This window comes from Zonotrichia albicollis, chromosome 10 (genome assembly GCF_047830755.1).
Source record: "Zonotrichia albicollis isolate bZonAlb1 chromosome 10, bZonAlb1.hap1, whole genome shotgun sequence".
NCBI lineage: Eukaryota > Metazoa > Chordata > Aves > Passeriformes > Passerellidae > Zonotrichia > Zonotrichia albicollis.
The window spans coordinates 15,481,072-15,506,875 of NC_133828.1; the positions used below are offsets into that span (position 1 = coordinate 15,481,072).

General features: G+C 39.6%; 1 protein-coding gene and 1 long non-coding RNA gene across 2 annotated transcripts in view; one reads left to right on the forward strand and one right to left on the reverse strand.

The window, feature by feature from the left end:
• LOC141730436 (uncharacterized) overlaps positions 1-25,804 on the forward strand; it is a 124,755-nt gene that overhangs the window by 96,848 nt on the left and 2,103 nt on the right. Inside the window, exons 6-13 of the long non-coding RNA XR_012581930.1 lie at positions 504-687; positions 1,154-1,321; positions 1,418-2,316; positions 14,288-14,346; positions 20,001-20,160; positions 20,617-20,751; positions 24,396-24,591; positions 25,082-25,148. This is a non-coding gene — a long non-coding RNA (uncharacterized LOC141730436). The remainder of the gene's footprint in view (positions 1-503; positions 688-1,153; positions 1,322-1,417; positions 2,317-14,287; positions 14,347-20,000; positions 20,161-20,616; positions 20,752-24,395; positions 24,592-25,081; positions 25,149-25,804) is intronic.
• CALCRL (calcitonin receptor like receptor) overlaps positions 4,004-25,804 on the reverse strand; it is a 62,853-nt gene continuing 41,052 nt past the window's right edge. The window contains exons 7-13 of the mRNA XM_005486940.4: positions 22,573-22,699; positions 21,043-21,196; positions 19,776-19,836; positions 19,597-19,663; positions 13,403-13,621; positions 13,005-13,046; positions 4,004-7,175 (exon numbers count right to left, since the gene is read on the reverse strand). Of these exons, the coding sequence (XP_005486997.2) occupies positions 6,954-7,175; positions 13,005-13,046; positions 13,403-13,621; positions 19,597-19,663; positions 19,776-19,836; positions 21,043-21,196; positions 22,573-22,699 (892 nt within the window). The 3' untranslated portion in view covers positions 4,004-6,953. The remainder of the gene's footprint in view (positions 7,176-13,004; positions 13,047-13,402; positions 13,622-19,596; positions 19,664-19,775; positions 19,837-21,042; positions 21,197-22,572; positions 22,700-25,804) is intronic.

A 25,804-nucleotide genomic window follows, 5' to 3' on the forward strand; every position in this document is an offset into this window, starting at 1 on the left:
ACAAGTCCATGTGGGGAAAAATAAGAGGTAATTAGCTGTACATGAAAAATAGCTGCTGTCATTTTCCACTGACAGAGGGAAAGGAAAACAATTTCTGCACCTCATAGCAAATGCACACTTGGACTGGAAAAGAGTGTTTGGCTCAGAGTACATACCTTGAATTTATCTGAAATTTAACTACTTTTACTACAGATATTTGCTATGAAAATTTTGAAGGCCTTGATATTCTAACTTTCTAAATTCTTGTAGCAAGTCCATTATCATCTGGATAAAGAGTATCCCAGTTATATTAAATGGAGATGCTTTTTGTAAGAGGGTTGGAAATATGAAAATCAAGGCATCATCAGTGCGCTGTGCTATAACTCAATGGAATAGTACAAATAAATAATAACCTAGTAAAAATAAATAGTGAAAAAAATAGTATAAACAAATAAATAATAAACTTGAGGAATCTTCAGGTCATCTCAGACTGAGAGGTCTTGCTGTGAATTTTCTTGTTGCAGATCCTGAAGTATCTCTGGTGGCTGAATGCCTGCAGGCTCTGGAAGCAAACTCTGGAGTAAGGAAATTCTTACTGCAATCATCTGCCCAAACTGTGCCAGAAGGAGCCAGTGCTCGAGGACAGCTGCTGGAGTGCAGTTGGCATCCCAGGATGGGAGCTCCTGGTGAGGAACAGGAGCAGGTCAGGTAAGGGCTGCAGACCCCTCCAGGACACCCTGCCAAATGCACTTTGGGGATCCCTACTAAATGTGCAGTATCTGGCTCCTGTTCAAGGTTAGCTAAGGAAAATGGGATTGTGAATTTGTGTTCCTAGCTCTTTGCTGTTTCAGGTCTACATCCAGGGGAGTGTAAGGGACAAAGTCATTATAATTTCTCTAAGTCTATAAATATGTGGTTTGAAAAGTAGCAATGCTCTGCTTTGAAAACTTTTTATACCACATTAAAAAAAATAGGCACAGAACAGTTTAGTCTGCTTTTTGTCCCCTTTGCTCTAATTCCCTCATATCTAGCAATATTTTTTTATCATCATCATGTTTATTGTGTTAACTCTGTGATAGCTATTACTGTTTACTGCAATTTATTTTTATGTAGCATCTGAATATTGTTCCCTACTAATTCAGTATTTTGTTTTCTTAAATATTTATATGCAAAGATACTGGAGATACAGTGGGCTGTGACAAAATGGAACAGCTGTCTGTGGACTTCACTGTGTCAGACACCACCATTTTACAGTGATCCCTGTCCAATGCATGGAGAAACTTTGGAAGGAGTTTCTCTGCTACAGGCCAATGTTTGTCACCTTTCATTTGCAAACATCAAGGTAAAGAACCAAGCAAATGCATGAATATTTGTGTTCAAGCCTGTTTTCTCCTTTGATAATTTGTGCATGGCTTATGATTATGTGTTTGCTGTACAGCTCTGGGATTCCCTGCTGGACTCTGCCCCAAGCACTGGCCAGGGGCCCACTGGCTCCAAACCAGTTCTCTGCATAGAAGGGTTTGCTCCTGGCTCCTTCACAGGGAGAACTCAGTGAATCCACCAATAAAACTTGGATTCACCAGACAGCACCAGCACCTCTGGGCACTTTTTCCCTTGTGGCAATTTTTCATCTTGATACTGATTGTGAAATCTGAATTTCCAGGAAAGAACATTCATCTTAAGTCAGGAATTAACAATAGTGTACAAGCACTTTTCAGAAAACTGGCTTTAACTTTTTTTGTATTTGTAGTTAAGCTTCAAAGGAATTAGCAATAATCATATGATCTTTTCTCTTTGTAAGAGTTTTTATTTAGAGTGGTGAATCTTGTTGAGGGGGAAGAAAACTTTGAAGTAGTCATTACAAGTAGTGGCTGAAAATGTATTTAATATTCAGGGGGCAATGATAAAACTGAGTTTAATTTAAAAAGAATCTTATATTTGCCTCAAATGAAGCGTGAACTCCATGTGGATAAATTTGAGTTGTTAATTTAGGGAGTATGGTTTAAAAGATGTTAAAGAGCTCCAGCTGTAGGGTGATTGATAGATAATTGTAATTATAAACAGGGGTCTGTCACTGCTGCACTTGCAGTCAGACTCACTTTGGACTGGATTTCTAGTCCAAAATGAATTTCGTATTTTCTTGGCACATGGATGTTCAGAGTCAGATCATTTTCAAAAGCTAAAACTTTGGTTTTGAACTGTGACTTTAATGGTGACTGCCACGACAAGGATGTGCAAAATGCACTATTGGAGTAATTGGAATATTTTCAAAGGCAGTAATCTTTGTATCTTGCAGAGAGTGGAACTGGATTCTGTGCCAATATTGATGGAATAGTGGTAAGCTTGTTTCAATTATTGTGAGGCTACTTGTGTATAAGGACACTTAATTTTTTTAAATTATATAGAAAGTGTAAGGATCACATTTTAGCCTGAGGGGGTTAGGATTCTGGGTTTCATTTTGCTTTTTAATTGCTATTGGGAACCTGCATATACTGCATTGGAAAATGCTACTGTAACTGTCATTTATGTTCCTACATTTATGTTTCTACTGCCATGTGAGTTACAATAAAATGTTGTAAGGAGCAGCTTTTGCATTTGGGGAATTGGATTTACTTCTTCTCTACAGTTAATTGCATAACAGTACACAATAATTGTTAAATGGACCAGTTTTAACTCTGTACCTACAGAGAATCAGTAAGGGGGAATATTGGTAAAGAACTGAGGGAACAGACATAACTTAGAGTCTGTAACAATTTCCACTGCCTGACATTTGCTCCCAGGAACTGGAGATCAAAAAAACCTACCTGCAGTTACAGGTTGCTGTTTACAAGTCGTGAAGAGAGGCAGGATATTGTGCATTTTTTGGATGGGTATTGGCACACTTTAAATAGGGATAACAGGCAGACAGCAGTATTAACACCCAGTATTTAAGATCCCCATGTGTTGTTAAATACTCCTTGGGGTTTTTATTTGAGCTCAGGTTTGCTTATCTACCTCCTCCTCAGCTGAGGGGATGAAGAAGACAGATACACCCAATTTAGTCTCTGCTGTTAGTTCCTGATGAAACAGACATTTTGGCTTAAGGTAAGTAAGTATTAACAACTTTTTATTAAAAGGTGGATTCAGAAGACAAGAAATAGGGATATTAAACTTTCAGGTAAATAATTTTATGTCCAGTCATCTTATATTATCTGTACAAACTTCCTCCAGAAATTCAGCACTCTAGTATTAAATATAAGCATTGAAAAACACCTAAAACCAGAATTATTGTTAGTAACTCTATGTAATTACTTTCTCCCTGGGTTAATATTTAACCAGCACAAAGACATATGTGAAAGCCAATTTAGATCAGCTTTGTTATATTACAGCACAAGAGAGATGAATAAATTGAGTAATATTTTATTGATCAGAAACAATACTTTTCTCAGCAATTAAAATGCATGATTCATATGAACAAGGTGAAAATGAAACAACCAAAAAAATAACTTCACATTTTTTTCCATTTTCTTCTTAGTGTAAGCAATAAATACAATGCCATAGCTTCTATTAATCTTATTTACATAGTACATTAAATGAATGTTGCCTGGTTGCCAGCCCAAATGTTTCTTGACATCAATAGGAGTACATGTTGCAGCATTTCTACAGCCAAATACTCTTGTAGATCACCACCATGAAAAACTGAATAACATAAATGCCAACATTAAAAAACCAACTGAGGGACCCTGCAATGCAGCCATTTATTAATTGAAGACAGTAGCATTAAAAATAGACATTTCTCTCATTGAATCGTAACATGCTGGTGTTACAGATAAAAAATGTAAGACAACTATTGCTCTAGCCCCTGTAGATTGATACAATAAATCCTCCGTAAATAAAAAAAAAAAAAAAGAAACAGCAAATAACAAGTAATAAACAAATAATAATCTGCATGTTCAAAGGAATCTCACAGCCCCACCAAAAGAGATTTTACTTCCATCCCAGAGAAGACAGCTATGGACTACAACATTCTGTAAAGTAGAGAGAGACATGAGAAATCAGCATAAAAATTTGATTTTAACTTACAGTGACAGAAAAACATTTTAAGAATCAGACTCTTCTCTTAGCTATGTAGAAACTGAAAAAAGGTGAGGTAGGAAGACAAAATAAGGAATTGGCATTTTCCAATGTAAATGAGAAAACAGATTATCTAGCCTCAGCAGGAGAGGGGAAATACAGCTCTGCTATCCATGTGACCCTTCACAGCCAGAAAGATTTTCTTGCACATCCAGCTGGCTGTGTTTCTTTTCCAAAGTGAAGATGGAGAGGTGCATGCCTAGAAGGAAGCTGTGATTGTCCACCTAGAATTAGGGTAATTTCCAAATAAAATCAATTTTCCCTCCTAAATTATAATTACACATTTCTTTAATAGAAATATATATTAAATGACAAAATCTGTAGCCTGTTAAATTTGAACTGTCTCTCTGAGACTGAAGCTTAATTAAAGTCTAATACTGTATCACACTCTAAACCAACATCTATGTGTTAATTACAGCAACAATCCACCAGATACCATGAAATAATTGTCTAATAATGTGCCATAAATGGTTTACAGCACATTTAAAAGGACAGACACCTGTCTGGGCTTTGAGTCTCAGTGGTACCTTCAGATTGTGCAAAGGGAACTCAAGACAGATTTATACCAGCTGATGATCTGGTCCCACAAATGTAAAGCTGCTACACTGGAGCAGGGATTCTCTGCACCACTGACATCTTCAGAACATGGCACAAATGTTAAGTAACACTACAAAGATCAGCAAGTAGAGTTGTAAATAACCTCTAGTCATGTTGTAGTCATGTTGTAGCAGACATTGTTACTGTCACTCTTAACATTTAAGAGACTGTGACATCTGAGTGCCAGATCTCATACTACTCTACACAATCCAACAGATTCTTCAAATCATCCCCATCAACTGACCAGACAGCCTTGCAGTAAAGTAGAAACCTTCATTTGTGCATCCTAGCTGAAATTCTGTATGGTGAAACGATATCATTAATAAAACACTTCCTATGTTCAATCTCCACACAAAAGAACTGTAAAAAGAAACCTAAAAAAAGGTACAAGTGGTAGGACCTTGCCATGTCCTCCTAATGTTTTCTTTGTCAGTACAAAGCATTAAACACTTTATGAAGTCACAAAGTAATAAACACTGAAAATTACCTAGACACTACTGAAGCATAGAGAAAAGTTACTGACAAAAATGTCTAAATGTCAAAGTCAAGGTGGCTTGTATACAATAATTTTGTATGCAAAATTATTTCAAACTGGTCTCAGAAAGAACTGTCTTCCAAATTTTTGACTGGACTACATGCATCAGAAATATGCTCACTAGCAAAATAGTCTGTTACAGTTCCAGCACCTACTTTTTCTTCTGCCTGATTTTGGTTTTTCAAGTAGACTTATCTGCAAATGAAATGTATAAAATTTTTTCTTACATTTTTAATTTTCAGTGAACTCACCTCGTTTCATGCCCTCATTCTTGAGCATTTTTGTCATTTCGCTTAACAAAACTACTATTCTTTTAAAGCATAAAGATTTAAGAAAAATATAAGTTTCTATAAAGATACATTTTCTCAAGACCTTCCTGACAACCTCCTAGTTTTCAGTGAGACCTTTATGCACCAGCAGAACCAAAGAAACAACATATACTGTTCTTAGCTAATTAACTGAGACAGAGTTTCAGATTCAACCAATCCAAAATAAAATTGAAATTCTCAATCCATAAACTTTTGAACCTTTGTAATACAAAACTTATACTGGATTTTCCAGATAATGAGAATAACTAACATTAGTTTGCTTGGTTGGTCTGAGTCCTATACTGGCTTTAAAGGTAGTATAACCTTTGTTATGTGCACTGTGCTCAGTCTTGCAAACTCACCTCAGGCAGCAGAAACAGCCACAAAATTAACCAAAACTTTGCCCCAAGAATGAAGGCATAAGTTATCAGGCATATGGCCAGGGAAATACATAAAAGAAAAATCAGAACAATGCCACAAGGAATTCTGTTCATGATCTTCTCCAGTTGAGTAAATTCCTTAAGCACACAGTGAAGTTCCACCAGCTGCAGTCACTACGAGTGTCTGGAGGGACTTACAGTGACTCAGGTTACTCCTTGCTCTGGCAGTGAGGCCTCATCAGTCTTGTCTTTGTTAAGTCCAGAAGAAACTTCCATACAATGCAGGAGAAGGAGACACTTCTGAATATCCTGAAATAGCTTCAATAAAATTGCTCAGATCTTGGTGCAAGATAGTACATTGCAGTACAGAAGTACATGAAGGCTCACACTGGAAGTGGTGTCTCTGTGCTTGGTGTAAAACAGTGGGAAGAAAACAAACTGGCCAAACCAAAGCAAAACATCAATCTCTTTAACCAAAACAGCAGTATCTATCTTTGAATCTGTTACCTCAGACTACCTGTCAGGATTTTTGACAGCCAAATGAGTACTGGACCAAAAAAAGAACCTGGAAAACTTCTTGTTATTGCACGTACTTAAACCATTTTGCTTTGTTCTATTTTAGGTTGAATTAAGACAACAGAGTACGGTATTTACACTCTAATATTCTATAGGCAAAAGAAGTGGCTTCAACACAGCACAGTCTTATACAAACTTCCAAGAAAATAAGAAATCCTTCATTGATTCCCTTTGTACAAAAATTTGCCAACTTTGTCTACACAGTAGAAACTGAAGAGGCAAAGTTTGTATCCTTGTATAAATGCACATACATACATAGATATATATGCACAGATGTCCATACTGTATAGATACACAAACACAAACAGCAGTATATATGCACGTGTGTATACACACACACACATACACACGAGAAACGTGTTGATTTAGGAGAAGAACATACCCCAAAGTAGCTGAGATCTTCTGGCCATGAAGTCACTGGATCAGCTGTGGATTGGCACAAGGCATGGGGCAGGGGGCAGCCCCTCAGCCATAGAGCTTCTCAGTCTTGAGGGCCACGCTGTCCATGTCGTGGTAGCCCTTGCCGTTGAGGTGCTCGCCGGCGCAGTCGTGGCCGTAGCCGTAGCCCTGCACGTCGCTGATGGTGGACACGGTGTAGGAGGCCGTGCGCATGGCGTCCGAGTGGCTGAAACTGTGCTCAAACTGGATCTTGTACTGGTTCCAGTGCCTCCTCAGCACTGCCTGCACCTGTGCCCCCAGAGAAAGCAAAATGCATGTAAACCACGGCTCAGGGACTTTGTCTTTGTCTCTTCATTCTGTGTCTCAGCAAATGGGGCAGCACGGCTCAGAAATCCTGGGCAAGGATACCTACCTACAGGTATTTAGCACTTGAGGCTAAACGTTCTGAATTCTGAATTGTTCACCACTTAGCATCATTTTTCAGCAAATTTGGTGTGAAGTAATGGCACTTTACAATTGTAGAGCACTAGCTGCTCAGGAAAAGCACAGGTTACAGGAGGAACAGCAGACATGCAATTTTCTGCATCCTCCCCTGTGAAGTGCCGTCCAGTGTAGGACAGATCAGAAACAGAGGTGAAAAAGCTAATTTCTGTTCATCCTTATTTTCAAAAGGCTACATCCTCAGCATTTGTAAATCCATTTACTCTCAAAAAACCATAATTTATTGTAATCATTACATGATTTTAGCACAAGTCAGTCTTTTGGTCTTTTAGCACAAGTCATTACATGACTTTAGCTCAAGTCAGTCTTTCCAATTTCTGGCCATACCTTAAGCAAATGACAAGGAGGACAAATTCCTGAACTCCACATTTCTAGCAGAGTTAAAAATAAAGCTGATAAAATAGCTGAAGGCCCCACTGGTTTACATGTCTGCACTGAAAGGATGTGATGTTTGTCATGGCCTTCCTCCCCTCCAATATGGTTAAACACCTGTGCAGAGTGGAGCCATGAAGTGTCACATTCATGAAATTCCCACAGAATTAGTCTTTCAGGGCAGATGCCAAGTGGGGAATGCTAACAATGGTAATAGCTCCTGTTGTTGCTTTTCCAAACATTTTTCTACTTTAACAAAAACTGCCTACAGGTCATGAATATTTAATTTCCTTTTCATCCAAACCTTGTACAGAAAGCAGTCCTATCTGCTAACCAGTGAACAGTGACTGCCCCAGTTAATTGTTTATATTATGAGTAAATATTTTTAGGATTTTCCATATGTCTTCAGGGTTTATGTTTGCTTTCCATTTCCCTCAAACAATGGCTCCTTTTGTCTAATTTTACTCTGGCTTTAATCATGAAAAATAAAAATAAATACAAGAAAAGGGATGTAGTTTTTAGACTTCCTGCAGTCTGGTATCAGAAACCTCTGTTTAAAGAGGAACTTCGTATTTCTCAAATTCTTCACAAGGAAATGTTAGAGTGAGGAAAGAAGTATCAACCAATTAACATAGATTAGCATTTTAGGGCAAAGGAAGTGCTTTCTTACTGTTCACAAAAACTATCTAATCCACTCTAAGCATCTAAACACAAATCTTCAAACACTGAGAAATCAATTATCTTAATAATTTTGAGTTTCAGAACTTACTGATTTTCATATAAAAATTGTGCACTTCTTCAGAGCCTAAAGGGTGAGTTCTCGATTCAGCATAGGAAGTTTTTGATTAATCATTATATGCATTGCATGGAACAATAGAATAGAGCAAATACAGAACCTTAAGTCTTTGCACAATTTGAATCCATCTCCTGTAATCTATCATAAAGCCAGGACAGGGAGCATATTCAAAATTCCAGCTTTTCCAAGAGGGAAGCTTGGAATTTAGTTTGGAATCAATCAATCTGTGTTCATCACTAAGCTATGTGATATTTGTTCTTCTTTCACAGTCAGTTATTTCAATAAGCTCAGAGTTTGAACGTAGACACACATGCAAAAAATTACACATTGAGCAATTTTCACTTTAGACAAGACAGGCTGGAGGTGGGGAAAATGCCAGCAACTGGAACTAAATGGCTTAACAAGGTCAAAGAAGTCTCTTGGCAGAGCTAGGAGATTAACTAGGCTTGCCAAATTACACTCCACTCCTCTCCTCTCCCACACTTCTCCTGGTTCCTTCAGTAACAATTGTCCATCTTATTTTTGCTTGTTAAGAGCATTTGTTAAGCAATCCTAAAGGATTCCATAGCTCCTGAGAGCCACCAACATCCCTGCAAGACAAGTGTCTTGGGGCTAGTGCCAGGGAAAAGCAGTCCAGCTGCTCCATGCCAGGGACAGAGCTATAAAAGGGTTTCCTGCATGGGCAAAGAGCATTTCCTCCCTGCCTGCCCCAGTGCCCATCACGCTCTCTCCATGCATTTCTGACTGAGCCACTATTCCTGGCATTCTTCCCAAAGCCTCTCCATAACTGCTGAATCAGGACTGCACCCCTGTCCTGCTGTGTGTCTCTTCTTGGAGGGTTTCATATCCTTTCATCTGTTGTGAGTGGCTTTCAGTCTTCTCTAACCTTCCAATCATTTATAGAAAATGATCGGAAAAATCAATTACGCTCTGTTTAACAATGTGTGTCTGCCCACAAAGTGAGAACAGAACTTTCACCACTTTCTCCTCAGCTTTGAGCAGTGACATGGAGCTGTAAATTCAGCTCAGGAGGGGCAGAACTTGGTAAATTTGTTACAAGAAAGTATATTAAGGAAAGCATTGAATGAAAAATATTATGATAATATAATTGTGTTTCTCAGTCATTAACAGAGACGCTGGTCCCAGCTGGAAGAATCTTTCATTCTTTCTCACCTTATAACTTAATAATGGCTGGATTTGATGAGTTTGCAGGAAGGACTCCTTCCAGTCAGCCCTATAACACTGGTAGCTTGATGTTGGATATCAGACAAATTAAACAGCTCAGTAGCCAGCCAGGAGGAAAAAACCAAAACAAAACAAACCACAAAACAGCCTCATCTATCTCATCTATTGTACAACAGATTGTATAACCTCGCAAACCTGAGACTGATATTCATGGCAACGTTTCTGTGAGCAGTGAAATGAAGGGAAAAAAGCAAACAAACTCCACAAGGCTTACACAGATCATGTAGGTCATTACAGCACCTGCTATTAAAATTTCAACAGGAATCTTCCTACTGGTTTATCAGAGATCTGGGACAAGCTTCTGCTCTGAGCACAGCCTGCATGAGCCCAAAAGCCACTCCAGGCCATCGGAAGCTGGCAAACCTGATGTGCTGAGAGCATCTCACTCTGTGAGCAGACTGGCTGTGAGTGTCCTTGGGGAAGCCCTGCCACAGAGCATCCAAGCTGAAGGGCTCGCACATCCACCCTGGCTGGAGGAGCTCTGTGGCCAGCAGCTGCAGCGCCTGCAAAAACTGGATTTGACAGGCCATCCCTGGCTGCTCTGCTCAGCAAACTGGAGATGTTCCTTGGCTGCAGTCAGCAGCACATACCAGCTATTTTTCTTACACTTCTTAATTCATCTTCACTGAACTTCTATCTTAGCAGAGCACTTTCTTTCACTTCTTAGCCAGAAGTGTTTTGCTTGAGCAGGATTTGGCTCCTGATATCTGGTACACACTAAAATGCACAGTAACAGGCTAAGATTTAGAAAGAAACTAGTGCTTTTAGCATTTTTAATTGCTAATACCCCCAGCCTGCAGCCTCACTTGCTGGGGCTGGAACCTTTTAGGAGAAAAAGGAAAGACATTTTTTCTGTGCTGGGCATTTTTCCCTACCTACATTCTCCCTCTTTGCATTTCCTTACTGATACAGTTGTTTATAAAGCACTAAGTTCTTTCTTGAGCAAGGTGTACTGAAAATAATTTTAAAAAAGCAAATAGTGGTCACTGAAGCACTGAACCCGAAAGTGGTTTAAGAAGGATAAATTGCCACTCTCTAGAGAGCAAATACAAACATCTATGTTTAACTAAGTCAAGGTCTATGGTCTAAAAATTGAACTCCTAAATTAATAAATGTTAAAATACCTACATCCTCCTTTAAATATTATTCTGCCAGTAGATATTCAAGCAGTGATTCACTTATTAGCAGGAGTTGTGGAAGAGCTCATCTTCTACCACTGATGAGCCCATGGTGAATTAAGGGCATGACTCAGGTTTGGTTTTCTTACACAGCAGAAAAGGATATGCTAAAAAATATGAGTTTGTAACAATGAAATATTAACAGCTACAGGAATAGATTCCAAAATCAATCATAATTTAAAATTAAAAACAGCCTTGGAAGAGGCACAAGGATGAAGACAGAACTGAGCAGTGGACAATATTTTTTCATAAAAACTGCAGAAATTTCATGGTTTTCCACCCCTCCTCCTTAATTTTCTGCTGGAGCAGAAAAATTTGACCTTTTTCAAAATATCTGTTTTTAGAAGGCATTCTGAGCTATCCTATGGCATTGTGAAGGCATCCTGAGCTTTCTGCTCTGTAGAAGGGAAAGAGTGTCAATGAGTGAGATGTCAATGCAGAGTGAGGGCAAGTGATCAGATCCAATCCAGAACACTTAATGATGTTCTTGTTTGGAAATAAATGTATGAGTAGAGACTTGAACCTGCACCAACTCTATGGTAAAATCAGATCAAGGCCCCTACCCCAGACAAAGCCTTTCTTCATCTTTTCTGGCTACTTGGCAAAAAATAAAATCAGTGAGACTCATGCATTTGGGTAGGGGGGACACACAACAAAGACACACAAATAAACCTTCAAAACCCATAGTTTTTCATTGCAATTCTGTCAGCTTTGGACTTGGGAAGAGAAGGAAGGCCAATCTACACTAGTCAATTCTAGCATTAGTGAAATATTTACCTTTGAGTAAAAATTACTCCCCAATAACACTGTAGAAACACACTGACACAATTTTAGATAAAAAACGCTATTCAGTCTGAGGAAAACATCTGGTTACTCCCAACTTTCTGTTTACAGCCTACACTGTAACCACACTAAATGTAGAACAAATGAGCAAACAGATCTGTAGGAATAACTATAGCATTGTAATTGTTCCTCTGCCAAAAGTGCTGGCAAATTACCAGTTAGTTTTTTGGTGGGGGTAGTTTTGTTCATTTGTTTTGGGGTTGCTGGGATTTTTTTTTTTTTGCAAGCAAGAGCAACATTAACAATTTCAGATATATTTTTTTAGCCTTCCTACTACTTTGATCTCTGACACTAAGCCTCTGAAAGTTTACTCTCTACAGCCTGGGGCACGAGTTTCCACATGAAAGTCACCCTGTGCACTCCAGGGACCTTGAGCTAGCCAAGATCACAGCAAAGCTTGTTAGCTTCAACAGGATCAATACCATCTATTGCTGACACCTGGCACAATCCTCTAATGTCAGAATGAGGTCTGTCCTTGGAACTGGCTGATCGTGGTGCCTTAAACATGCACTTGTGACCCACACAAATTCCTGCCCTAAGTGCACCAAGCTGTTAAGGTCTGACTGTTGGAATGCTGCTTTTCACTTGTGCTAAAAAACACTTTTCCCAACCTCAGCCTAAAATTCTCCCAGGGAGCCTCATAAAACAGTCCCAGACTCATAGAAGGAGTTTGGTTGGAAGACACCTGAGTGACCATCCAATTCCAGCCCCCTGCCATGGGGTACAGCCACAGCCCAGCCCAGCAACACCTGTGCAGTGTGGTCCTGTGCCTGCTCCAGAGGGACCAAGCAGTGATTCTCCAGGATAACATCTTGTACAGCTTCCAACACAGACAAAAAAACCTTCTGGGTTTTGAACTGCTTTTCAGTGTTATGAAATTTATGTGGACTTTATAGCAAAGTGACAACTCTCTTCAATTTCTCAATCAAGACAAACGTGTATAGCTCAGCACCCAAGAATCAGTCCTAACACACCTAATGGTGCCATGAATGATCCCACAGTCCTTTCCAAGCTCTGCTTTTGGCATCCTGATACTTTGTTTTCTTCTTTTAATTTAGACAAATTTAGACATAAAATTAAAAAAGAAAAAATTACTACCTCCTTAATTTATATGCTTTTGCTGAAGCAAAAGCAAATAAAAGAGAAAAATTATTAAAGATATAGTAGAAGTTGTTACCCTACCTCGCCATTGAAGAAGCAGAAAATTGTAGCCACCAGTAGACCCTGTAAAATAAAACCAAAGATTTTGCTTTAATTCCTATGCATATGGGCTACTTCAGTTAATTAAAGGTTTCTGATAAAATTCAGATATAGGTAGCAGAGAAAATGCAGGACAAATCTAAACATGAAGAACAATTTCTAAAAACAGATCACTAAAAACATGGGGCCGACTTTCTGCCATGACGTTTCCTTCCTTTGAAAACTGCAAGGCAAATCGATGAAAATCCAGTGTACTGAGAAATCAAAGACTACTGGATGAAATCTTTTAAAAACTGCAAAAACATGACCATTTCTATTTTATTTGATTGCTGTGCCAGCTGCTATGAGCTGAGGGAGGCAGGGCTGCGTGCTGTCCCCACCTGGTAGTGCATGAGGATGTGCATGACATAGTCGTACACCTCCTCGGCGATCCTGCCCTCGGGCCGCCACGGGAACAGCACAAACTCGATGCCAAGGAGGGGGACAAGAATCAGGGTGGCCCTCACTGCCTTCATGTACAGGTTGGACTCAGCCTTGTGGGTGTCTTTCAGCTTGGTTATGAGAACACGAACGATGTTCAGCAAGAAGAAAAGGTTCACCTGTCAGAAAAGGAAATGACACTGAGAAAGAGGTCTGGAAAATAATCCCACACACTGACTTGTGAGACTGGAAACCAGACAACACAAACACACTGCTTGTATAATCACTCTGGCATTACACAAGAGATATCAGAGAAACATCTTTGAAAATACCTTAAAGTAACTGAGATGTGGCACTAACTTCCAGTATCCACACCCATTCCTCAAACTCTCTAAGCAAAGTACCTGCCAGTGGTAATAGCCCACACACCTTTCTCTCTGATGCCAGTAACAGTGCATGGGTAAAGGAGTGATTCTTTTCTAGCTGGTCAAGAGAGAGGAAGATGCTTTTCCCTCCTTGCATTTAAATACGGTTCTTCAAAGCTCTACTTTTTATTTTTCAAACATGAATTTGGTAAACTTAAAGAGAAGGTAAAATCAGAATAATAATAAAAAAATCACCAAAATGCTGCTACAAGGAGCTGTATATTCCTCTAGACAAACAGTAGATTTGGCACTCTAACAGTAGCCAATGGTTGGATCTTTTATTCTTTCAGCAGAGCTGCCCATGGGACAAGCACGGAGATGATGCTCTATGTCACTCCCTTGCACTACTGAACTTATTTATTTCCATAGTTACTAACGCTTTCTTTTGTTAGAAATCATCTATCTCTGGTTTTTTTCCAGGTTTGACCAGGAAAGAATCCCAAACTGCCATTGTGAGCAAGCACAAAACTGATACACAGGTATGTGTATGGATACACACACACTGGAATGTGCATGGATACACACACACAGGTATGTGTATGGATACACACATACAGGTATGTGCATGGATACACACACACAGGTATGTGTATGGATACACACATACAGGTATGTGCATGGATACACACACACAGGTATGTGTATGGATACACACACAGGTATGTGTATGGATACACACATACAGGTATGTGCATGGATACACACACACTGGAATGTGTATGGATACACACATACAGGTATGTGTATGGATACACACACACTGGAATGTGTATGGATACACACATACAGGTATGTGCATGGATACACACACACAGGTATGTGTATGGATACACACACAGGTATGTGTATGGATACACACATACAGGTATGTGCATGGATACACACACACTGGAATGTGTATGGATACACACATACAGGTATGTGCATGGATACACACACACAGGTATGTGTATGGATACACACACAGGTATGTGTATGGATACACACATACAGGTATGTGCATGGATACACACACACAGGTATGTGTATGGACACACACAAACCCTCCAGGGATGAGGAACCAGAGCCCCAGCAACCCTGGGGATGATCCCAGCCCACCCTCACCTCCTGTGTAGCCCCTGGTGGGAGCTGCAGGCAGATGAGACCCTGGGAGCTCAGCCAGTCCCTGCCCTTGTCCCAGGCACAGACAGGACAGAGGTGCTCTGGGGAGCTGCTATGGAAGGGACAGAGGCTCTGCTCCTCTCTGCCTCCACAGGACTGTCTGCCCTTGCCAACAGCTACAGACAAAAGGGGGGTAGGGGAAGAAGCTGGCAGACAGACAGACAAATCCCTTCTAAAATACATCAGAATTTCTGGTCTAGGAGGAATTCTCTGTCTTGCTGTAGCACAAGTGCAAGCAGGGAAGGCATTTCAGACTGTGGCTGTCACGCTCCACAGCCCTGGCAAAATTCTTTCTGTCAGTTCAGGCTTTCAGGATAAATAGCTGTGTGCTATTATAGCAACATGGTCCTTTACAGATATGGGATGTTATTTATATTCTACTTACATGCTATTTAAATAACTCAAACAGGAAGCTGTTTTACATAGGAAACTACTGGATGAAGTTCTCCTGGAAGCCTCCAGCTACCTTTAAGCTTTGTTTAAACAGCCAAGGTCTTCTGACTCTTTCTCAAGGGATTTATTTGGATTTTATGTAGCCCACGATCCCTATCCAACTTCCTATAGTACGTGCAGACAATGAGTCCTTCCTCCATTTCTAAATTTAATCATTCTCAAATCTACTTGTTCAACATTAACACATCTCAAACACTGAGTTTTCTGTCCCCTCATGTTTTGGTAACGTGGCCAATTCCTGTAACACTGTCCTTAAGTGCTAGCTGAAGATGAAAGCTGCAGCAGCCAGGCATAATTTGCAGTACCCAATGACGGGGTTCTTTTACAATATGCACAGATTTTTTCCATTTGTTTCACCCACCAAAACCAAAATGCACAAAATTAAGCATGCAAAGAGTTTGCAAATAGCAAAAAGGGAGGAGGCAAAGCAGAAGGCAGAGCTGAGCAGAACAGGATGAGTGTCAGTACAAGTATATAGCACCAGTTTTTGATGAATATCTCTTCTGTCAGAAAATAAGAGTGAGATCGGGATGAACTGAATTTTTAATTAAAGTGATGAAAGCAGGTCCTGGTTTAAGTAAGGTGCTGAGTAGATTTTACATTTAAGCAAAAGTAGGGCAGTGGAACTCCTCGCATGCACATTATCATCAAATTGACTGTGATGGTTTGGAAAAGCCCAAAGGAGCTCTGTTGTGCTATCTGCACAATGAACACAGAGTGAAACAGCCTCACAGTGACCTGAAAATTGAACAAGACAACTGAGCAAAACTAGAAACAAAGGCAGAGAAGGCAATCCTAGACACAAAAATATGTGTTGGTGCCTATACTGGAAATTCAGGAGCATTTAGAGTCTGGCTTGAGAGTGGCAATGAACTGAAGCTGAGTTCCCAAGTCAATAGGGGCTGCAGTTTTTGAATTAAACTCTCCTCATGTCCCTGATATTTCTACTTTTCTCCATGCTGAGTTTGCACTAAGTAGTATAGTAATCCTTTTAGTTTAAATTCTGTTTCAATTCTTCCTCAGTATGATATAAACAGACCATTCTCACTCAAGGCACTCAGGTATTTTTAGTTATGAGTTGGTAGCCACTGCCTGGCTTTTAGTACAGTTCTTCAGCTCCATTTCTTTGCCTGCTTGGACACAACTGAGCATTCAATTTCTAAACTCCTAAGCCTGGCACCAAGTTGAGCTTAAAGTCATTAAACACAAGGACATAAAAGACAGGGGAGCACCTGAGCTTCATTCTAGCACACCTTCACTCATAACTTGCATCTGCAGAGGTCTGCAACACCAACAAATAACATTATTGCAGGGAGAAAGGAACATCCCTGTGACAATATCTATATAAAAAATGGCACAGCTAAGTAATCCAGTGGTACCCAAACAAAGAAAACTACAAGAGCACTGGCACATCTGAAGTCTACGTGAAATCATTACTGCTTTCACTGAAGTGCAAACCAATTCCTTTTCCCTCCCCCTCAATTTTGATCAATATTTGTCTAGTATGCAAACTAACGTCACCCTCTGCTGTCTCATTCCCACTCTGTTTCTTTAATTGTGAGTGCTTAGGCAGACAGTTGTAATTTAATGGTCAGTTGAAGACAATTCCAATCAAAGTGCAACCTATGTCTGCTCCTGTTTCTTTGGCAGAAGAACTGACCACAGTTATGTAACAACAGGGGCCATAAAAGCAGCGTTGTTTTTAACTTTATGTAATTGTAGGATTTTCAGTGGTGTACAAGAGTTAAATTCCCACTGGTTTCTGCCAATTCTCCCTGGCACCCACTTGACAGTCCCCTTCACGTTCTTTGAGATCTGCTCCTGCAAATAGAAACAGTGTCTTCCCCCTCGTTATCTAATTTGCAGTTTAATGTTGTTGCTTAAATGTCTACTAAAGCAGGTCATGCTTAGTAAAGTGTGGAAATTGTATCTGGCAAGCAAGCTGCTTAAGCAAATGAGGGTTCTGTTCACAAAGCCTAAACACATGCATTTAATCTAACATCTTTAGCCCTGCCTTGTCTTTTCTGAATTGAAACAAAAAAAATCTTTTTTTTGCCTCCAGAAAGGAAAACAACTCCTTTAAAGTACTTTCACATTACAGGCAAGATGTACAGTTTAATCTGTTATTCCTAGATGATTTTCAAATAAATTTACTCATTGTACTGAGGCAAGAAAAATACAAGAGAAACACTTTTAGTTCGGTCATGAAAAATATATGAATATCAGGTGAACAAAGTTGTAAATTGCAAAGAGGATGGACAAAGACTCTTCCCAGACCAACCCTACAGAGATGATTATTATGCCTCCAGTAAAATCAAAGAACATTCTGAATGTGGCCTTGAATAGAAACAAGACTTGGTCATTTGGGACGGATCCAGAGCATTTGAATCCCACAGGAGTCTGGCCACTTGCAGTGTGATTTTGTGGAGGCCGCTGCTTAGAAAGAGAAAAAAGTGACCTTACATCCTAAAATGAGGCCACTTCATGGAAGATAGTACAGTCTTATAGCTTTTACACAATTTTTTACATTGATATTTAAAGCAAATTCTAATACAAATTATTGTTCTGCTTGAAAGAGTTTTACTTAAGTGATATATCTGTGAAGAGACACCAGAACAATGAAAGTAACAACCCACAAAAAAACCCCAATACTTTTCTGTGAAAACAGGGTTTCATCTTCTGTGTAAAGCAGAGAGAATAAAAACTGAAAGGATTTAGAACTGGGTTTAAGTTTACAGATTAGAGCACGGCAGATCCTTACATGAACAGATACAGCAGACCTGTCTGACAGGACAAGAGATTACCAGCAATAATTCACATCCCAAGGGTCACAGCTCTCCATGACTTCATAGGCATTGCTCTGGCTGCCCACACACAGGGGCTCAGGTCTGTCATGGTATCACAGTCTTAAAAATTTAAGTTCACTAGTTAATTTCACTGTGAATGAAAAAGGGATTCACAAGAATCCCAGGATTTATGCAATGGTCTTCCTAAAGAATCCTCTATGCCCTGAATGCCCACCACAGGTATTAATTAACAAGTTAACAGAAGGGCAAAGTGTAGATCAGAAAGTGGAATTATTTCCATAAAGTTAGGAAGGAATTTCCACAAATGTTTTTATTCTTAATCAACTTCTTTTTGTGAACTGAAAAGTGGGGAGGAAAGTCAGCAGCCATGGACGCAACAATTTGGCCAGATCAGCCTGAGGATTCTGCTACAATAAAACAAATGACCGTCATACACAGTCAGGGGCTAATGACATATGGAATGCTTCTATGCTAATTATGTAAATTATGATAGTTGTTTAAGGGCACACCTATTTCTATTTAGCAACAAGCTACTGCCTGAATTCTATAGGCTAAATCCAGTCCTAGTGCAACTGACCTACAAGATTGATTTTTATGCAGCAATGTCCTCAGTTACTCACTCAGAATTTCATTTAGCAGTGAACACTGAATAGAGTTGGCACTGACTTGGGATGTCAGACAGAACACTGTGCTCTAAGATTTCCTGAGTGCTATGGAAACAGAGGAGCTGCAATAACCCACTGGCCAAAGCAGAGAGTGCTAAATTAGCATCAGAACAGGGCCAGCCACAGGTACTGGCAGAACCATTTGCAATGGTTCTCTCAATCACCTGCTGTGATTTCTCTCCATCCCATATTCCCACCCACAGCCAGTCCTGGCACTCAAACTCCCCCTCCCTGAACCCCAGACAGTCTGGTGGCTGCTTGGCCACAGCACAGCGACACAGCTCCTAGCAGGGTCCACTTGGCAATTAGTCTGGCCAGGAGAGGCATTCTCAGCTCAAGGAAGGATTTTAAATTCCCCTCCAGTACTCCAGGTAAGGTTTAGTCCTTCTTTGTCTCTAACATTTGAGTGGAATAATAATCAACACTGCAAACCCTGAGTTTCTCCAAGGACCAGAAGCACAGATCCTTAATAAGGCCAAGACTCCTTGTACCTTGTGTGTCTGAGGCACCTGCTGGGTGAAGCAGCAGACTCACGAGTGTCACTGACTCTAAATGCTAGCTTAAGGCTCTTACCTTTGTAAGCTCATCAAGAACAGCCAGAAAAAAACCCAAGAAAACAAAATATTATTTGAGAAATGCTTACCAAGAGAGCTGCACAAATAGGGCCATGGATGATGTAAAGCAGATGAGTGTCAGAGCTGATCCAACAACTACAGAAAACAAACAGGAAAACAAAAAAAAAAAAGGTATTTATTAGCTTTGTTGGGTTTTTTACCTTAAAGAAAATATAAAAGTTTTTCAAAGCAAGCTGAAGCTACTTACTTGTCATTATAATATAAGCTTCTTGCAACAGCATGTATGCAGGCAGGGATCAGTGGAAAACCTGTGGAGAAAAGAAACCAGTATTTTCTTCATTAGTAAAACCTAGTTAATAACTAAGCAAACTTGCATATTTTGTAGGAATCTTCTGTATTTTCACCTCACCCAAACTATATACCTGCAGAGAAAATAAACTAACATGGACCAATTTAAACTTTCTTTCCTCAGAAAGAAATCTGGGGGCTGTGTGAAACCTTATTCCCACTGACTTGCCAAGAAATCCACAGCAACACACAGGAAAGGCAAATCAACTTTTTAGAATAGAACAAGTGATCTTCATTAACAGAGGCTTTTCAGGCTGCAATCTGCAGTTACACCAAATAGGAAGGTAAAATTAAAATGGTGGTTGCATGCATGAGCACAGCTTTAACAGTGTGGCCAGTGGAGAGCGTGTTCTCACTGGTATGAGGACAAAGCATCAACACCTTGCTGTATTTAAAAAAAAAACTTTGAAATTAGACTCAGGAAATTAGGCCAAATGACAAACAAAAAATTGAAAAGAATAAGCAAATTAGTCATCTGGAGCCCTTGACGCTCTGGTGGTGCCTGATCTTCAGGAGCTGCTGAGCACCTGTGAGCTCCCAGCTGTGCCTGCAGTGGGGCAGTGACCCAGGCACCCACCACACTGGAGCTGGGTGTGCCAGGGCAGGGAGGCTGCAGAGCCTTCACTTTCACTTTGTGAACAAGCCCTTGTGCATTATCTGAGGTGAGTGGGCTTGGCTTGTTGGTTTTGATACTGACACTACTCGAGATGTCCAGTTACAGCTATTCTGTGTTTGCTTAGTGAACAATACAGGTCAAATGGAAGTGCTGGAAAAATAAATCCTCAGCCATCTCCAACTCAGTCCTGACCCTCCACCCTCGGCACGGCGAGACTTCTCTGAAAACAAACATTCACTCCTGAATAAACATCTTTGAGGTGAGGAACAATGAATAATTACTTCTTAAGGTCTTTTTTATATAGGAGACTATTTTCTCTATACAAAGGAGGAGTCACTTCCTGACTCCAGAGATGCATAATCTCTCTCTCTCAGCAGAGGTACACACAACTTCCTACATTAATATTTCTAAGCTTGTTAAAACACTCCAGACAAAGAACTGGGGTGTGCCATGGTCACTCAAAGCTACAGCTCAGAGAGGCAAAGGTAGGGGCGTTTGAGGGAGGAAGAGGCTGCATTGACCTGAAAATGCACAAGGTGAAAGCACATACCCCAGCCAAGAAGGTAATACCACATCAAGTGCTGCTTCTCAGCAAAAACAGCCACCACAATCAGTGTGTGTAGGTAAATGCCTTCACACAGCATCCAAAAGTAGTTGCAACCCATCAGGTACAGGTAGATGAACTGTGACACTTTGCAACTAACCTGCAGAAAAAAGAGCAGAGTATAACATAAATTTTTGATTTGCAGAAATCTCAGAGCTTTATTTGCAAAGGGGAAAAAAACACCACCGGAAGTAATGTTTATTCTGCTTTCCACTACAATTACATATTTATTTACTTTTTAAAATAGAATTTTCTTCCCATTACAATCCCCTACTTTGTGGTGACATAAAACTAATAACTGAGTCTGGATTTTTATTATTCAAACACGAGGACGCTGAGATCCTCCAGCGTGACAGAATGCTGCTATGATATTTTGTCTTATTGCAAACCTTACCACACTTAACCATTCCAAATCTTTAAATTATCTGATAATAACCCCACAAGAAACGTACTTTGATGTGGGTAACCCCCTCTCAGTTTTACCCATCACAACATATAACTACCTCAGAGAACAATTCATGTTTTTAAAACGCTTACAATACTTCCAGTTTTAACCTACTCATAACTGCACATAGGGACTGAGAGCTCACAGCAGGTTCTGGAGGAGCCTGGCATTAATTATTTGTATTTAGCTTCATTCAAAATATATTCTACAGTTCAAATGCTATAAATATAATTTATTGAGAAGTATGTGAGATTGTGAACAAGGAGCAACAGCTAACTTGCAGTTTTGGTCACAATAAAACATTTTTTCCCCTCCTTCCAATATTGCTGCCTTCCGATATTGTTTGATTGTTCTATTTCTGCCACTTGGCTTAAAACAAACCAAAACCCAATACTGTTTTACCATTTTCTGCTACCTAACTCACTTGATGATGTTTATTAGCAGCTATCTCAGGTATGTTTTCCAGCACATTGATGACTGCTTCTACAGGAGAAAAGGAAATAATCTTTTTACTCAATTCAACTTCTGCAGTGTTTAACCTAACTTCAGAATTAAGATTTATCTTCCATGTCTAAAAAACAATAAAGCCAGAGCTAGGGATTTGTTTATGTACTTTATCTTTAGAATATTGTGTTGCAAAAATATAAATTTTTCTTAATTTAACTGAAGATGGCCATGCCAAAGCCATAAGAAATTAGAAGACAGATCCAAAATGTCTTGCAAAACCTTTTTTCCTGCCCTTCCTTGGTGAATTCAGCTGTCAGCCTCCCTGAACCTTATACTCTCACAATAAAGCACAGCCATCTAGAATAGATGCAGCTGTTTCAGGGTAAAAACCACTCTGTGGAGCTGGGAAGAGGCATCCAGTGAGCTCAGTCCCACTTTTCCTATTTCACAGCCTGGAGAGTGCAGCGTGCCAGGCACTGAGAGACATCTGCAGAGAGCATTCCATCAGCTGTGCACTCCCACCTCTGCTGCTGCACTCTGAGCCACTCACCTACAAACACACACTCTGCCAGACTTTCACTTACTGGGTTGGTTGCAACTAATTCCTGGTTGTTGGCAACGGCCGTCAGTGAAATTATTGTTACAACAGAGTTGCAAACAAAAGAGAAAAACAGATTTTTATGCAGGGTAATCCTTTGGCAGCTCAAACTCCTGGAAAAGAGAAACAAGAACAAATGAGTACATGGGAGGACAGCTATGTGTACTTGGGGACAACTCTGACATTTGTAAATGCTAGAGCTCTTGATTTTACTAACAAGTCCTACACCAACACTTTCTTCGGGTCCAGAGCAAATTTAATACAGCAAAGGGAAGAAAGAAAGTACATTAAATCCAATATGCTTATAGTGTCCAGCTAAAAATTATTTAAATGCTGATAATAATTTTCAGAAGATTTACTTTTCTTTTGGTTAGTACCTGAAGAATTTCCCAATTACCTATCACACCTGTTTGATGAAGCTGTCTTACCCTGTTTCCATTTACCCAAATCAGACCTTTCATATCCTTTTCTTCTCTTTTCTTCAGCCCAAAGCTAGAGAATTATCTAAATAAGCAAAGTAATGCAAATTTCCCCCTGACTTTTGTGTATAACTAAGTTATAAACAATTTATAGGACATAATTATAAAATCCCTAGAGAACTGCATTTAATTGTCTTAATTTCTAAAATTTGCTTTTAATCTTACAATAAAATTAAAGAGACAATATCTTTGGAAGATAAAACAAACAAACAAAAAATCAAACAGAAATTCAACTATATCAAAGAATTTTGAACTTAGGTGCAGCAACTTTCTGTTTTTCTGCCATTCTAGAGGAAGCAGGAATAATTTAGTGTAACCAAGGAGGAGGGACTGCTTCTCATTCAAGTTTTTCAGTGAACTCCTGGGTTGCTTCAGAGACAGCACTGAGTTGCTGCAGAGTCCCCACACTTGCCTGTCCCCAGGTAATGGTCAGAGAGATGGAGTGCAGCTGATTGACCCTTGGGAATGATAACTGGGGGAGAAAATCCACCACTTATGGATCCACCACACATGCCACTGAGAGAAATCAGAAACACATTCAAAAGGGCAGCAGGGGACATGTCTAAACTGTCACCCAAGGGGAAAAAAAACTAAATCAAGTTTTCTGGCCTCTTCAAATAGCATGCCTGGAAGAAGAGATAAAGGAGGGACATCGATGATTTGTTTTTAATTTGACAGGATAGAAGGGACACCTTTATATTTTTTCAGAAAAATGCAGATATGGAGGAGTAAAATGAAAACTGCTGACAGATGAAACAACAACCAAGGTGACCAAAGAAAAAAGAGGATAGCCCCATAAGCCTGGCCACAGGGCAGACCTTGGCTGCATCCTTGCAGCTCTCACAAGGGCAGGGCACCAAGCACCCACAGATCCCTGCACTGAGCTCACAGTACTCACTGCCCTGAGACAGTCCAAGCCCATGGCACTAAAAACAGGGCAAGGAAAAGGAAACCCTTCTAGAAACCAGTGATGCCATTTAACAGGGACCTACAGGAAACTTTGGTTGCCACGTGTCATTTGGCTGAACAAAACACAAAAGAAAAAGTTTCAAGATTTGGAAAACAGGGTTGCATATGAGTTTGAGGAAAAAATATATTCCATTAGGCTCTTTTAGATTTTATTTGAGTCTTGTTTTAATGCCCTAAAAGGATAAAATTTAATTATTATAACATGCAGGGTCTTAACACTTGTTGCAAATGTATTTTTCTATGTTTTTTTCCCCCTGTATGTTTTATACATATGAAAAGAGAGACAATGCTAGATTGCAGCGAAGGGCTTTGTGTAAACAAGTCCTGAACAGCTCTGGAATTCTGTCTGCTTATTGTTAAGACTCAAGGCTCAGGCGAGGAAGAGCACGTACAGCTGATGGGGCCATCGCTCCGGGTCATCCCGCAGCTGTTCCTGTTGAATATTCAAACACACCCATCCACACCCACCTCCACCCATGCATGAAAGGACTGAGAGGATCACCGGACAAGAAACAGAAAGCAAGACTGATGACATTTAAAAACTAAGACTGTTTTTGGTAATAAAAAGATTTTTCCTAAGCTTCCCCACCCTCTCTCTTCTGTTATCCTTCCTATAGTCCTTTATTCTCACTGTTTATCTTAATGACATAATATCCTTTAATCACTTAATTCTCATGTTTATGATCTAAGTAAATTTGAACGACCAACCCCTCAATTAAACCTCAAATAAAAAGAGACTTCCTACTATATTATTTATTTCCCTTCTTTTTTTTTTTTTTTTTTTTGACTCCTGTATATCTTGGGAATCAGGGAACAATTAAATTCTCCAAAAGGAAAAAGGGTGACATTCTCAAAAGCCCCAAAGTGGGTTTGAGATCTAAGTTTTTTAGGTATTTCAATACTGCAAAACTCAACCAGTGAGATCCACATAAGCAGCTAGGGAAATGATCTGTTCAGATGACATTAACTGAGTGATTTAGGTAGCTCTGTCTCCATAACAATCCAATAATCAGCGCTTTGCCCACTCTCTCTTTCTTTAACACACAGCTGCTCTCCTGCGTGAATGCTGTCATGGGATTTGATGTGACACTTGATAAAAACTCCATTGTTTCAGGTAGGTTTGTGTGTTGGTTTTTCTTGTCTGCTTTGATTTTTAGGTGGGGGCACCTCTGAAACTGCAGCTCCCCTTTATCCTAAATCACTGCTTTTTAAAGTATTCTCTTGCCTCATTTTTCATTCAATTATTTTTAACATTTGCATCACATGCATGATCTCGAGTATGTTACAGAATGACAAAGCAGAGACACTGCAGGAAGTTACCTTTATGTCTTTTATGTCTCATAGATGAGTTTTCAGAGATGTTCAGAGTTCCAAGCTTATGACCCATCTCATTCTGTTAAACTAAGAACTCCAATGCACTTGGGGAACACAAGCCACAAGCTGGACAAGTATTTCCAAGGAGAAAATTTTATGAAGAAACAACAAAACTGAAAATGCAGAAAAATTTTAGTCCTAAAAAATAATTTGAATCCCAAACAGTTGATATTTCCTTTGAGGAAAAGTTCCAAATTCCTAGCCAGATCTAAAGATATCCTAATGGTCAGAAATCCAGAAAATGTTGTCTGGAAACTGTCAGTTGACTTACAGATTAAATGTTTTGGAAATGACAAATTCAGAGACACCCCCCACAATAGGAAAAAAAAAGTCCACCTGTTAAAGCTATGAATAATTATCCAAGCCTTAGCTGATACATAATACATCCTGGTATTA